At 48.3% G+C, this 15767-nt stretch overlaps 3 protein-coding genes across 3 annotated transcripts; all 3 read right to left on the bottom strand.

Annotated features, from left to right (window-relative positions):
- Window positions 1-1195: 1195 nt before the first annotated feature.
- Window positions 1196-3806, bottom strand: DEU56DRAFT_755026 (uncharacterized protein; the record flags this gene model as incomplete). Its single annotated transcript, XM_041349881.1, has 9 exons — window positions 1196-1356; window positions 1421-1559; window positions 1731-1745; window positions 1832-1996; window positions 2042-2259; window positions 2316-2403; window positions 2479-2589; window positions 2641-2990; window positions 3578-3806. 9 exons carry the CDS (start codon window positions 3804-3806, stop codon window positions 1196-1198), a joined length of 1476 nt encoding a protein of 491 aa, XP_041209877.1.
- A 492-nt stretch (window positions 3807-4298) lies between these two features.
- On the bottom strand, window positions 4299-4780 carry DEU56DRAFT_755025 (uncharacterized protein; the record flags this gene model as incomplete). Its single annotated transcript, XM_041349880.1, has 2 exons — window positions 4299-4717; window positions 4762-4780. 2 exons carry the CDS (start codon window positions 4778-4780, stop codon window positions 4299-4301), a joined length of 438 nt encoding a protein of 145 aa, XP_041209876.1.
- An 8812-nt stretch (window positions 4781-13592) lies between these two features.
- Window positions 13593-15660, bottom strand: DEU56DRAFT_940811 (uncharacterized protein; the record flags this gene model as incomplete). Its single annotated transcript, XM_041358907.1, has 6 exons — window positions 13593-13688; window positions 13743-13769; window positions 13820-14341; window positions 14472-15267; window positions 15314-15469; window positions 15542-15660. 6 exons carry the CDS (start codon window positions 15658-15660, stop codon window positions 13593-13595), a joined length of 1716 nt encoding a protein of 571 aa, XP_041209875.1.
- Between the last annotated feature and the right edge of the window lie 107 nt (window positions 15661-15767).

Raw genomic sequence — 15767 nt, 5'->3', positions numbered from 1 at the left:
CCAATTCAATTCAATTCGTTTCATATCGTTTCGTTTCGTGCTATTATTCGCCCATCTAGTCTGATGCAACTCGTCGTCCTCATGATGTGCGCCGTAGACCTCCAATACCTGTCATACCTGTGTCGCAGAGACCTCCGCCTACAATCAACCTGCATCAACCCATTTTTCTTCGCCTCCGCAAACTTCTTCCCTTCCCTTCTCGCACGAATCCAGTTCCGTCGCCCTTACCATCCAATCTCGCTTTCTCAGTGCAGCCTGCAGTTACTGATTCCCTTCCACATTCTTCGTATATCGGGGAAGACTGCGACTGCGATTATGTGCTCATCATGACCTTTAAAAGTTCGAAGGGGTGGAGGTTGGTAGTGTTGAGCATGGTTGAGGCGGACTTTGGAGCGTTTGTGAGCGTCTGTGTCTCAGCTGCAGAGGTGCGTGTATTGTGCATTTTTACCTTCACTACATTAATCTGCCTCGTTTTCATAGATGCCCAAGACACGAGCTGGTTCGCTTCCACAAATACTCCCTATTGTCACACTGTGCGTTTCCCATTGCTGTTGTTCAATGACTTATCTGCAGCCACTGGCTGTTGCTCCACGGCCGCGGCCGCGGCCCCAGCAGCAAAGCCAATTGCACGGCCAAACCCAGGCGTCGTCGTCACAAACTCAGCATGCCACTACCTCGACCTCCACGACATCTCCTGCTCCAGGTACTGATACTACCGCAGCTGATGAAGCTGTGAATCGAACACGAGGTTAACGCTCAATGATCTCAGCAGACATCTCTCGCATAGATAGTCCCCAATCTGCAGTACTTGGACAGTACTTGGAACTCCCAGTGCTCCACCCGCAAGGCACCAGAAATTACTCCACGCCAGACGATGCAAGGTCATACCGACTGGGTAACAGGTGTTGTCCAACTGTGTTCGTTTGAACGGTGCTTCTCGTGAGTGATACTGTGGGCTCTTCTGCAAATTAAAGCTGATCACTTGCTTACTACAACGACTTCGATCCATACACACCAGGATCTCTTGCGCATTCTCGAATAAAGATGCAGCAAGTCCTGCATATACAATACCAAAGCTGTCTTCTAGGGTGAGCACTAGATTCCTGTATGTAGGTTGTCTCGTGAGGAATGGTTTGTGTGTTTCCGACAAGCGCTAATGTGTCTGATCTCATGGCAATTCCCGCTGTATAATTTTCTACCCTGGTACCCGCGGGTAAACCCCTGACGGGTGTGGGTACGGGTCCGAGATAACAATACCCGCAGCAAAACCCGTACCCCCCAGTGCGGGTACGGGTTTTTGCCGGGTACGGGTGCGGGTATGACCTCTGGTACCCGGGGGTATACCCGTGCAGTTCCCTAAGAACATGAGACCAGACATGAGTCTGCAAAATCTTGAGCCAGAAGATAGATGCAAAGGAACCTGAGAAGAAGATGCCTTCGATGGCAGCAAATGCGACTAAGTGTTCACCAAAAGTAGAACATTGATAAGAGATCCATTTGAGTGCCCAATTGCGCTTGACACAGGGAATAGTCTCCATGGTGTCAAAGAGGTATTTGCGCTGAGTGGAATCTTTGATGTAGGTGTTGATGAGGAGTGAACAAAATATATCATACAGTAGCATATATAGTGTGAGAAATTTGCAACATGTGGTCAGTATACTAACAAATCAAAGTCCGATGACTTCTCGACCACGCGTAAAGATAAGATTGCACAGTTGCATGAGCCTCACCCTCTTCACGTCATCCTGTCAAATGAGTTTGATCAGTGCGATGATCCTGATGTACAGGTTGCAGAACTGTTCTGCGGAAGCGTCAATATACTCATAAATACCTTTTTTGAAGCAACTGAGTGCGTTATGCGCTGCAGCCCTGGTGAGGCCGAACACAGAGTCGAAGTTACGTATTGGTAAAGCCCGTTGAGATATATGACGTCGATGATCATGTTGACAAACCACTCTGCCTCGAACATGTGACACACTAATGTGCCGCTGTTGTCCTGTAAGTTGTGTAAGTAAAAGTGAGAAACCTACAGAAAATGTACATATTCAAACTTGTGCAAGAAGTTGAGGCTGTTGAGAAGCGTCAACACCAGCATTTTCTTGTGCAGCACCTCTGCGCCCTGCTGCTCGATTGGGAGATGCAAAGATAAGTCTTTCTGGATGTTGTGGATGGCATAGTCTTTGAACAGCTGGCGGATGTTGGACATCCATGAAACCATCTCTTCCTTGACTTTTCTGGTCTCAAATGGCCTATATTTGACTATAGAATGTCAGCGACATACACGCAGGTCATCGGCCATACATTGCGTGACATACCTTGACCAACAATTGCGATCTGGCCAACTTTCAGCGCCTTCCTGACAGTCTTGGCATGTTTCTCGCGTGTTGGAGCGACTCCTTCCTTCTGTAACATCACACATCACAGCTTGTTCTTGGCCCTCTCCTTGATGGACAATATCTGGGCTCTGGTGAGCTGCACGTGGTTGGTTTGATCTTCTGAAGAGTTTGAGTCGGCGGAGTCAGAGGACTCTGCTTCAACATTGCTCAGAGCAGGGGTCGATTCTGGCGCTAATAACAGTGTCTGATATTCCTGCTGTTTGGTGGAGGATTAGTGGTAGAATGATTGGGGGGATGGACTTACATTTATGACACCCAATGCCCGTGGCTGCTCTGAATATTCTGCTCGGGGTGCCTCAGCAGCGCCGAGGTCCCACCACATACATTGCGGGACACCATAGCCGGTGAATGTGATGTCCCGGTGCACGAACTTGACTTCATATTGAGGTTGTTGGTCCTGTTGATATTCGGGTTCAAGTGTACATGGAGGCTCCGGCTGGTTGGATTGGATACCAAGAGATGGAAGCTGGTTCACGTAAGGAGGGTGGAGCTCCACACTGGGGTGCTGCTGGGGGAATTGGTGCTTGTTATAATATGTAGATGGCAGTTCCAGCGCAGGATGCGGTGTGGGTGAGGAAAATAGGAATGTGAACTCTGGGGAGTCACAAGGATATCTACCTCGAGAGGCGAGCTAGTAGAATCGTCCCTTAGGGGATGCTACTGAGACAATCTCTCTTAATAATGAGAGGGATCAAGAGAATAGCTGTCGCCAAAGATATGTGAAGGCGCGCGAAGACGCGCGATGGGTGTGCGGAACGCGCAGGATACGCGGAAGGACATGGAAGATGCGGAAGATACGGGAGAGTGCAGAAGATGTGGGAGAGCGCAGAAGATGCGTGAAGTAGATAGTCAGCAGCGGAAGATAATCGGAACCCTTCCGAGTGTTGAGAGGTAAGTCTTAGTGGGACTAGAGATGATAGACAAGGGCAGTGATGATATTAGCGCTCTATGTGCGACTTAGACAGGAAGACAGATACTAAGTCCAAGTAAGGGAAAGTAAGTAAGTCCCAAATCCTCTGATTCTTCTAGATATGTAGGTTGCTACGCGCACTCTCAGGTAATGAAACGTAAGGGAAGCGGATAGGCTGCGCGGAAGCATATAAGGAAGCGGACAAATATGTAACACTATGTAAAAGACCCTGGATGTGGTCAGTGACAGAGATGATAGTGAGAATACACACCAACAGTACCGGACAGACAGGACAGGACATGGGAGGGTATGCCGAGTATAGCGCCGGGCTGCGGAAGAGTGTGGAAGGTCGCACGTGTAGCGCACATCTCTATAGGACTGTGCATACATGGGGATAGGAATGAGGTTGATGTACAAATGAGGGGATACGAGCCTAGCATTTGGGAGTTCGGATGCTGGAAGCGGATTTCCTGATTGACGAGGTATTGTTGGGTGAACATTGTAAGCGATCTAGTAAGTCCGGTGGTCAATTAGCATTTGACAATTAGCAAACACTATTTACATCACCAAATTTTTCGTCGCAGCTGTGGGTTGTCGAGGGTATGTTTGTGGTCGCTGATTGTGGTTGGTTGTCGAGGGTATGTTCGTTGTCGCTGATTGAAGGGCTTGGGGCTTGTGCGATATATTTACAACTCATTCATATATTGCCAAGTCTCCAATTGGGATCAGGTGGAGATGAAGCAAAAAGGGATGTATTTATTGGGACGACGATGCAAGGACATACAGCAAGTTCGACGTAATGAGAAAATCCACTAAGTTCATACAGGGGACAACACATATGCGGAGCAGTATTGAATGTAATGGGGCTGGATCAGGGGTACTGAATTGAGAAGTGTTACAGTGCTGGAGCCAGGACAACTATAAATAGGCATATTGGGACAATGTCTGTACACGTGCCGTCAACAAGGCAATTAAAAACCCACGCACCCTTTTCACGGAGGAAACACGCTAGAAGAATATGGTGCACTCAAGTGCGAGTACATAGGTGGGTTTTCTGGCATAGGGTGCACGAAGAAGACATTGAGTTTCTCATCTGAGTTCTTGATGTCGTGATCGTTAGCGTTGCCTGTACGTTTGATGGTGGTGAGTGCATCGTGAAGACTAAGTAGTTGCGCGTTCTCACCCTCAAGAGTGTTAACAGTTGAGTCATTTTCGTGTTGAGCGATACGCGAGTGAGCGTCAACGAGGTTGGGGTCTAATATGGGAGTACGGGAGACATCGGCCTCATTGTTGAGTGCCGTGTCAGCAAGTAGCGTCAGTCCTGGTTCGTTAGCATGAGGAATAGTGTTGTTGTCGAACATCAATTCATCCTTGCCTTCATATGTAGAGGTGGGAGGAAGGGTCGCTATAGCTGGAATGAGATTTTGTCAGCCGTAGTTGTAGTATTAGACCTACGTATTATGGCAACTACCATTTTTACCATAGACACTTTTGATGGCAATTACCAGCAGCACAATTTGACCTAATCCATGGCATTTGTCAGGCCCTATTTTGCTGGGTGTTTTGGCTTTCACAGCCGCATTTTTGGATTTTTGAAACTCAGCTATGTTTTCGGTCACAAATGTGTTTTCCACATTTGTCAGATGTTTTGATATGTTTTATTCCGCAATTTTGGCCTCCAAAAGCGGAAATTCACAAAACACATCCTGTTTTGGTCACCTCCTCATGTCAGGCCTCCCCACATTATTCCCACACTCCGCATTTTCGCACTTTTAGCCACCTACTGTGGGAATTACCCCCACAACACCCAAAACATCATCCCAATATGGTATACCACATAATTATAATTATTCCCACACCCTCCCCACCTCACTGCAGCTTCACCACTACATGTTAAGACCGTGTTCAACGGGTCGGACCGGAGGGGCTTAGCTTCAGCTCGTGCGCTGCGCTCTTTACCCGAGTACGTGCCCCTAATTTACAGGGGGTTGGATATCGTCGGCCGAAGGGTATAGACGGGCCGGACGAGAGAGAGAAGACTACCCGAGACTTCGTCCGGGTAGAAACTAACAAGGTACAGACTACCCGAAGGTAGAGGCGGAGGTATTTAGCCTTAGGGATATAATCCCGAGGCTCGGAGGATCGGACTAGGATAATAATCCCAAGAGCCGAGAGGACACGAGGATTTGAACAGAGTCTAAGTTAATATTCGAACTGAGGAAATACTACGGGTTACAAAGGGTTTATATACTGTAGTGTATCCGACGGGTTTCCGGCCGAAGCGCAGTCTTCGGATCAGAGGGCTATGTAGAAAATGTACTAACGGATATGAACTGCTGCAGACGATCGAGAATGGAGCCGGAGATTAAATGAAACAGGGGGGACAAATTAAATGAAAGGGAAATGAATAGACTAACAGACGGATCAGAATGAACCCGGATATTAACTGTCAGAAGGATCTGGGCGTATAGGGGCATCAAGAAGCATATACAAATGGGAACACGGGGAAATGAATTCTAGAATGGAGCCGAGAGAATGGACGGACCGGACCGGACGAGAAGCTTCAGGTACGGAATATGACACTACACCACAATAGGTCCTCCCTTGTATCTAAGTAGTAGTTTGGTATATACATGTATAATATTATCTAATAAACCGCTTTTTTTGTCAATTTGTGTGCCTGCTCATCCTCCAGGGCCTTTTTCAAACAGGGTAGGGTACAGAATATTGACGTGTGCACGTGACCAATACGACCACGGATACACGGCTTGGCGGAGTCGCTGGAAGGAATACAACCCCGTATATATACCCGTTACCATATGGTTCATCTCTTCCCTCAGTCCGTTATATGCGACTGAGGGTGAGTCTCTTATTATCGTCCCGCTCTACTTAGATCACTAACAGTTATCTTGTATAGACTGATAGTGTCTAGGTATATCTAATACAGTCCGTTATATGCGACTGAGGACTGATAGTGTCTAGAACTTAACAGGTTATGAGCCCTGCTCACTCGTAAACGAGAGAGCGGAACCTTCTAGACCACCATCATTTCCAGGAACTAATCAGAACTTCGATTCTGACTTCCCTTCATTTGTCCCATTCGGGCGAGAAGCGTACTCGATCCTCTTCGAGAACTCGATACTTATATATAAGTGATAGCATTGTATTGAAACCTTCACGCTTCTTTCCCTCGATCAACCACCACCAATGTCGAAAGACACCAAATCGTCATCAAAGCCCCACACCCGTTCCAAGAGCTCACTGGCCAATATGACCGCCCCAACGCCAGCGACTACATCACCGTCAATCACCATTGTGACGCTCAGCCAGACCGATCTAGAAAAAATCGAAATCTTGGACCGTAGCCAAAACAACTGGGGTGTTTGGTCGGATAAGTTGCAGAATTATCTGCTCCTCAAACACGGTGGGGGATATCTTCTTGGCGTAATCTTGCGCCCAGACTCTACAGTTGATCCCACTGGTGCGAGCACCTGGGATCTCAATAACCTCTGCATCATTGCAGCCCTCCGCACGCGATCGAGCCCGGAGGAGCAAGAATTCTTACGCCCCTTCGTCAACGCGTATCTAGCGTGGAACGCCCTCAAAACGCGCCATGAAAAGGTCGGACCAATCGCACAAATCCTGCTCATTCAACAAGCCCTCGCGGTCCGTTATCGTCGCGCTGAACGGCTCTCGACCACCAGTACGCAACTCAATGACCTCGTTCGCCGCATATATGCTATCGGTCTCCCGAAGGAGGACGACTTTCTTACCATTATGATGCTTAACGCCATGAACGACGACCTCCCCCATGTGCGCAACCACATTGCCGACGCTTTAGCCACCTGCACCTCCAGCACCCCATATGGACCATCTAACATACGCTCCCGTCTAGACGTTGAACAGCAACTCATAGACACGGAGAAGTCCAAAGCATCTACTGATGTGGCCATGGTCGCTACTGGGAAAGGTTCCTTCAACTCGGCCAAGTCTTCCAAGACATGCTCCGAGTGTGGTTGTGCTGGGCACTCCTTCTGTTGCACTAATTGTAGCAATGGGGGGCATGTCGCCAAAGATTGCTTCGGTAAAGGGGGTGCTATGGAGGGTAAGCGCGATGAAGTCTTAGCCCGTAAACGCGCGGCACGCGATGCCAAATACCCTCCTCGCACAACCGGAAAACCCGCTGCAGCCACTGGCAAACCTGGGGGTTTACGGTACGATACTGGCGGGCGAGCTTATCTCCTCGACAGTGAGACCCTGGAGGCTATATACGTCACAGCCCCACCTGCTTCACCCAGCCCTCCTACTCAGGAATTCGCGGGTTTAGCCTTTGATCCCCTCCCATCCGGATCCATCCGTGAGCTACCTGGCTCGGACGACGAAGAGTATAACGCGCTTTTCGCGACAATGGACCTTCAGGTCAGCGTGGACTGGCGCGCCCATACTCACCCCGTCGATTTCGCTGGGCTCACTTACAAAGCCCCGAACCAACGCCAGCGTACCATCATTGATCCCTCCATTACTCCATACTTCCTTGATAGCGGGGCGTCAGTGCACATTAGCAATGTCGAGTCTGACTTCTACACACTTAGACCTATCCCCCCGCGTACGGTAAATGGAGTTGGCGGCTCTTCTATTCAAGCTGTGGGTATCGGATCAATCCGTCTAGTCATCGCCAAGGATACACATCTCACACTGGACAACGTCCTATTCATTCCCAATGCCACTGTTCGTTTGCTCTCGGTGTCTGCACTCTGCTCTGCTCACCGTTGCATTGCGTCTTTCGACGATACATCCTGCTGGGTCCAAGCTCGTAGCGGCGCTCGCATGATCACAGGCACTCTCACTTCCCGTCGCCTTTATGTTTTGTCTGGAGGCAAACTGTCCGCGGCCCACGCATTCATTACCCAACGTCAACCCAACTTACAGTCTTGGCACCGTCGTCTCGGACACGCCAATTATCGTGCCGTTTACAACCTTGCGCGTTCCGGTCATGCAACTGGTATGCGTATCGATCTATCTACTCAACCCCCCGTTTGTGACGATTGTATCCTTGGCAAACAGACCAGGGTTAGCGTCCCCAAGACTCGGGTGGGAGATCGTGCAGACAGGAAGCTTGGTGTAGTGCATGTTGACTTGATGGAACACCCAGATGTTGTATCCGCCGCTGGCAACAAGTTCATAATGGACATTATTGATGATTTCTCATTGTACGCTTGGGCTATCCCCCTCGCATCCAAGAGTGACGCCTTCTCCGCCTTACAAGCCTGGGAACGCGCTCGCGAACTCGAAACCGGGCTTAAGGTTGGCATCTATCGCTCGGATAACGGCGAACTGAAGACTGAGGCCATGCGCGAGTGGCTCCTCGCGCGTGGTACTCAACACCAGTTCACCGCACCTTACACGTCGGCGCAAAACGGCCGTGTTGAGAGACTGCATCGTACTTTAATGGGTAAGGCTCGCGCTATGCGCTCCGCATGCAAATTGCCCCCCAATCGCTGGGATGAATTTGTACTCACAGCATGCTATCTTTCCAATCGTACGCCAGTCGCTTCCCAATCCGGTCATACGCCTTTCGAGAGTTGGTTTGGTCGCCTACCTGATCTCTCTAATCTTCGTGAGATAGGTTCTCGTGCTTTCATCCTTATCCAGAACAAACACAATCCAAAAATTTACAATCGGTCTATTGAATGTGTCCTTATTGGTTACTCACTTGACTCCAAAGCCTACAGGTGCTATCATCGCGATACTCACAAGGTCTTTGTTTCCTACCACGTCTCCTTCATCGAATCACATAACGCTGATGATACACCGCTCCATCCTGGCCTCATCCTTGGCGACACCGTTCAACCTTCCCCTACCCCTTCCCATCGACCTACCGTCATCGAGGTTCCCGACGTGGACGCACCACCCCCTCTCACCTATACACCCCCACCTCTGGCCGACCCTCCAGCGCCTCGTCGTACTTCAAGGACACATGTTCCCTCTGCAAGACGAAGCGCAGCTGAAGGCTTGCCTTACGCATCAGCCACCCAACGCGCCGTCCTCGAATCCATGGCCGCAGCAGATCGTCTCCGCAACATCCACCATCAGTCGCCGGTTCTTCCCGATGAGGACGTACTGGCTGCCATGGTTAGTGAGACTGACCTTGCCTACCTTGCAGACATCTTCACTGCGATGCCCGACCATGTGGATGCTCAATCTCCCAACGACCCTACCACCTACAAGGAGGCCATGTCTTCTTCACATGCCGACCAATGGACATCTGCCCTCCAGGAGGAGTTCGCCTCCCTTAAAGATCTCGGCGTCTACAAGCTGGTTCCTCGTTCTTCTGTACCGATCGGCCGAAAAATCATGCGTGGCCGACCTGTATTTAAGCTCAAACGCGACCAACATGGCATACCGGTTCGTTTCAAGGCGCGTTACGTCTGTAGGGGCTACTCTGCAATCTGGGGACAAGACTATACGAAGACGTCAGCACCAACCGCGCGTTTAGAATCTTTTCGTGTCCTGGCTCACCTTGGCGCCGCACTGGACTGGGAGATAGATCAGCTGGATATCAAAACCGCTTTCCTATATGGTCTTCTGGATCCCGACGAGGTCTGTTACATGGAACAGCCCGAAGGTTTTGTCGAACCTGGTATGGAGGACCATGTGTGGGAACTACAACGCGGACTCTATGGTATGAAGCAAGGCGGTTTAGTCTGGAACCGCACAATGAACGAGGCAATGCTCTCCTGGGGGTTCACGCGCCTCAAATGCGAATACTGTATCTACTACCGACGTACTGACGCCGGTATTCTCCTCATTGCGATCCACATTGACGATTTCTTCACGATTGGTAGTTCCAAGGCCGTTATCTCAGACTTCAAAGCTCAGTTGCGCACCAAATGGACCGTATCTGATCTTGGCGAGGCTCGGTTCTGCTTGGGTATTGCACTCGATCGCGATCGCGAAACTCGCACTATCCGTCTGTCTCAGGGTGCTCTCATTGACCGCATAGTACATCAATTCGGCCTTAAAGATGCGGTACCCATATCTACTCCCATGGACCCGGGCATTCACCTCTCACGTCTACACCATGCACCTTCCACGGACACTGAACGCGATCTAATGGCTCGAACCCCCTACCGATCACTCGTTGGCTCGCTCATGTACCTCGCCATAGGCACTCGCCCCGATATCGCATACTCCGTCCAACAGCTCAGTAAATTCCTCGACTGTTATGGACGTGTCCATTGGGAAGCCGCGAAGCGCGTCGTACGATTCCTCAAAGGCTCTCGTGACGTAGCACTCGTCCTTGGTGGTGATCATCCCGCGCGTTTACTTGGCTACACCGACAGCGATCTTGCGAGTTGTGTTGACACCCGTCGATCTGTCAGCGGCTACTGCTGCACGCTTGGAGGCGGCATGATTACTTGGGGAGCTCGACAACAGAAAACCGTATCACTGTCCACCTGCGAGGCAGAATACGTCGCGGCATCTGAAGCCGCCTCCGAAATCACCTGGCTTCGAACTCTCCTCCGAGAACTCAATTTTCCACAACTCTCCGCTACACCTCTCCTCTGCGATAATAACGGCAGTATCGTGCTCACCGAAGACTCATCTTTTCACGCTCGCGTTAAACAAATCGACATCAAATATCACTCCATCCGTCAACACGTCGAACACGCACGTCTCAAACTTCATTATGTCAAGTCAAAAGATAATATTGCCGATATATTTACCAAAGCACTACCTCGCAAAGACTTCGAACGTCTTCGAACGCACCTTGGACTACAGTGATAGCAATCGAGGAGGAGTCTTATCCCGTGGTACGCATCGAGGAGGAGTATTGACGTGTGCACGTGACCGATACGACCACGGATACACGGCTTGGCGGAGTCGCTGGAAGGAATACAACCCCGTATATATACCCGTTACCATATGGTTCATCTCTTCCCTCAGTCCGTTATATGCGACTGAGGGTGAGTCTCTTATTATCGTCCCGCTCTACTTAGATCACTAACAGTTATCTTGTATAGACTGATAGTGTCTAGGTATATCTAATACAGTCCGTTATATGCGACTGAGGACTGATAGTGTCTAGAACTTAACACAGAACATTGTCGCATTTTTGCCCCTTTGATAGGGGGGTGTTCCAGGACATTCAGAACATATTTATGAGCATATATGAGTAGATTCCCATCTTTATTTCACCCCCTGAAGTGTCCTACATCAATAGATATAGCACATATGCAAGAAAACACAGAATATGTTCTCATTTGATTATTTCTAGGTGAACAGCCTTGTAAAAATGATTCCCAGCATCTATTTAACAATAGGAACAATGTATCAGGAGCCCAGGACCATAGGATAATTCCCTGTTGCATGGTGTGCCCCCCCTCTCCTGGTGGTTTACCCCCTGTGAAAATTTTTCCTGTAGGACCGGACCTCAATTGAGGTAGGGGGTCTATTCCTATGTATATTTGAGGTAAGTCTATCATATAGCTGGCCCAGGACACACATAGGATCCTGCTACAGGAACAAAAACATAGAAAATCGCATTTTTGACACTTTTGATGTTTTCAGTATCTTACTCTTGCATAAATTATACAACCTGTTCATATATCATTATCATAGTATATATACTTGCTTTTTGTGACAAGGATCAGCTCACAATAGGCCAGAGGTTTGAGTTAGTGTGAATACTTGCTATTTCTACTGATAAGGATCCCATACTTTCAATTCATCGAAATTTAATAATCAGACACCTGGAGTAGATTTCAAATATACCCAGTATCATAGGCCTAAATGTACAGAACAATCCAACAAGAATTGAGTGCTGAGGAAGTGAAATAGATAAGAAATTGAGTGTGGGAAAGTTCAAAGACCCAAAACATCGAAAATGGTCAGTTGAGCAATAGTAGCACTTTAATGCTAGGTCAACTCAGATATACACCACATCCCTTCCACCACCCTTCAACCTCAGGGCAGTATGTAGTATATGTTCCTTTAGTAGTCTACAATGTATCCTACATATTGTTAATGAAATATTTTATTTGACTTGTATCATATATAAATGTAACTTTGTGTGAAAAGATGTCAATTGTCACTTTTCACACATATGTGGTTTTACTTGTCATTCAGTCAGTCCTTGATGGATCTTTCTAAATCTTCAAATCTATCATCAGGGGCATATATAGGACATATCCCAGGTCTTTGATTACTTATCACAGGCTTGATTACTATGTAGGCTTCTTATCAGTAGAAAAAGCCCCTGTACATCATTTATCACATTTGCACCCTATGTAGGGCTGATCCTTGGCACAAAACATATTTGTGAATGTACTACTGATCATATATGAGCAGGTCTGGTCATTTGTGCAAGTGTAAGGGACTAAAAAACATCAAAAGTGTCAAAAATACGATTTTCTATGTTTTTGTTCCTGTAGCAGGATCCTATGTGTGTCCTGGGCCAGCTATATGATAGACTTACCTCAAATATACATAGGAATAGACCCCCTACCTCAATTGAGGTCCGGTCCTACAGGAAAAATTTTCACAGGGGGTAAACCACCAGGAGAGGGGGGGCACACCATGCAACAGGGAATTATCCTATGGTCCTGGGCTCCTGATACATTGTTCCTATTGTTAAATAGATGCTGGGAATCATTTTTACAAGGCTGTTCACCTAGAAATAATCAAATGAGAACATATTCTGTGTTTTCTTGCATATGTGCTATATCTATTGATGTAGGACACTTCAGGGGGTGAAATAAAGATGGGAATCTACTCATATATGCTCATAAATATGTTCTGAATGTCCTGGAACACCCCCCTATCAAAGGGGCAAAAATGCGACAATGTTCTGTACCCTACCCTGTTTGAAAAAGGCCCTGGAGGATGAGCCCCAGTGAAAACAAGCAAGGTAGAGGTAGATCTGTATCGAAAAAGGTAGATAGAAATTGAGGTATATCGATGTTTCGACCTATATCAACACGCATCGTGAAAAATGAGACTTTTCTCGATCTTATCGGTACACGTCGAATGAGCAATAGTTACACATTGAACCCCATTCGATTGCGTTGTGGGCTGTTTCCACGTTCGCAGTTTAATCACATCGATAGAGAAAGAAACAAATTAATACATTGATAGGTACTGATAGGTATCGCTATGGGAGGATATATAACGAAACACGTCCATGCAGAGCGAAACGCAGTGAAGAGAAACAAATACTCGAAACATGCACCCCTACCGCATCCCACTGCACGCACCCCCTCCACTCGCTGCAGCGCTCGTGCCCGCTACTTGTCTCCGTCGGATCCAGCGAACTCCTCCTCAGTGTTGCCTCGAGGCCCACTGCCAGTGGTAGCGACTGGTGCCAATGTGTTCGTAGCCAGCTGTAGAAGAAGGTAGTTAGCTCGTGTATACTAATAGTAGAAGAAAAAACGCACCAATGTTTGAGCTTGCGCTTCAAATACCTGAGGAGAACATCAGACCATCGAGTAGTAATAAAAAAACAAACACGTACGGCTTTCTCTGCAGCGGGAAGCTGCTCCCAGTACCCTTTGAATTGCTTCGCTGTGCCCAGCAGATTGCCGGCGGCTTTCCACGCAGCTGCGCATAGATTCCTGTCGAGGATCGTTAGAACTACTCTAGCATCAATAATATAAATGCACTGTGCATTTATGGTCTTCTGGATGCGCATCGCCTTGGCTTTGCTTGGCGCATTCGGTTCTTTCGGTGCTATGGGAGCTTTGACTGGACGAGGTTTTGGTTTGGGCTTGGGCTTACTGATGGTGGCGGTGAGAGTAGGAATCGTGTTTGCAGTGGTTGTAGGAATCGCGTTCGCAGCGGTTGTAGGAATCAATATCGGTGTCGCAGGAATTGTGGTTGTTGTTGGAGGAATCATGGTCATGGTCGCAGGAATAGACGACGAACTTGATGAGCTTGATGCCGATGTTGTGCTTGCGTTTGTAGGCCCTCCAAGTCGGAATGTCCCCGACACACCAGCGACCCTAGATTTGCTAATATTCAAATAGGTGTTAGTACTCTGACCGTCAATTATAAAAAAATGCTAAGACTAACAAAAGCGGATTTTTCACCTCTGGAACCACAAGACGGCTCTTCTCCTTGCTTGTGCAAGACGAGGAGGGCTCAGAGCACTCAGCGAGTGCACTTACAGTGGTGGGCGTGTCAGTATCGGGGTTGGAGGGAGCACTGAGAGCCTTTAGCGCCGGATCTAGGAAGTCATCGAGAGTGTTGTGAGTAGGAGAGGTAACGACAATGGGAGATTGGTTAGAGGTGACACTGGGGGGAGTATCAATGTCCATATACTCGAGATCTGAATCTTCTGGTGTCGTCACTTTGTTTCTTGGCTTCTTGATGTGTGATGATGATTCTGCTGACTCGTCGTCTTGGGACGTTAGCACTTCTGATCGTCCTCTCTTTCGACTGCCTCCGACGTGGTATTTGTACCATTGTGAGTAGTTCTGCATTGCGAGATGTTCGGCTTTCCAGTTGTCAGCGCAGTATCTGAATTCGATGTAATTTGTTCTTATCGCATGGTAGAAACCCTCCTTGAGGTCGAGAGGGACTTGAGACCAACTGGTAGGCAGTTTTACACCTGCTTGATTCAACTGATGGAGGTAAGCGGAAAACACGCTACGTGCAGCCTTTGCCCTGTGTCCATCCACGGGCACACCAGCAGCATCTTCGATGAATTGACATGCAACATTTTCGCCTTTCGCAAGCCTCGTCGATCCGCGTTGTGTTGCAGCACTGGACCCTAGCTTCGCAACAGCCTTCTCGGCTTGAACGTGCAATGTCCACTTGGAGCGAGTCCAAAAATTGACATCTTTGTACTCGTCGGGACTGAGATCCTTGTCTGCTTCATTGGCACTGCTTGTGGTAACAGTATTGCCGATGTGCCCGTTTCGTCCAACTTGAAGTGAGTTGGTAAGCATGACAAATGAACTCCTGCAAATCGTGTCAGTAGATAGGTCACTCAAATAAATCAACCCACTGTAATGCTGCTACTTGTGCTGAAAGAAGATCTCTATCCTGTGCGAGCTGCTGGTTCCGCTGTTCGAGCAAATGTATATGCTGTTTGGACTCCTCTAGTTGGCTCTCGAGGTGCATATATGCGCTATTCTTGGAGTCTAGCGATTGCCGGCTGTTTCTGGAGAAAAAAGAGCAGCGTGAAGATGTCCCACTCGAAATGCTTGATGCGTCTAAGGACGAAGAATCATACCCGTCCATAGTAGACGATGGGGGTATGAAGTTGTACTGGTTAGGGGTTTCGCGTGTGTCGATCTGATCCAACTGATGTGAAAGGCTGCCTGGAAAGTTCAGAAAAGACTGAGTGGTCATGATGTTAACGGCGAGATCGAAATTATGTTTATGTAGCGCAACGATGATGGGAGGAAGTAAGGTGAGCAACGTCAGGCAAGTTCAATCTCCGATTAGCAAGACCAACT

Source organism: Suillus clintonianus, assembly GCF_016758775.1.
Source record: "Suillus clintonianus strain FC179 chromosome Unknown DEU56scaffold_25, whole genome shotgun sequence".
Taxonomy (NCBI): domain Eukaryota; kingdom Fungi; phylum Basidiomycota; class Agaricomycetes; order Boletales; family Suillaceae; genus Suillus; species Suillus clintonianus.
This window is presented reverse-complemented; position numbering and strand designations above follow the sequence as displayed.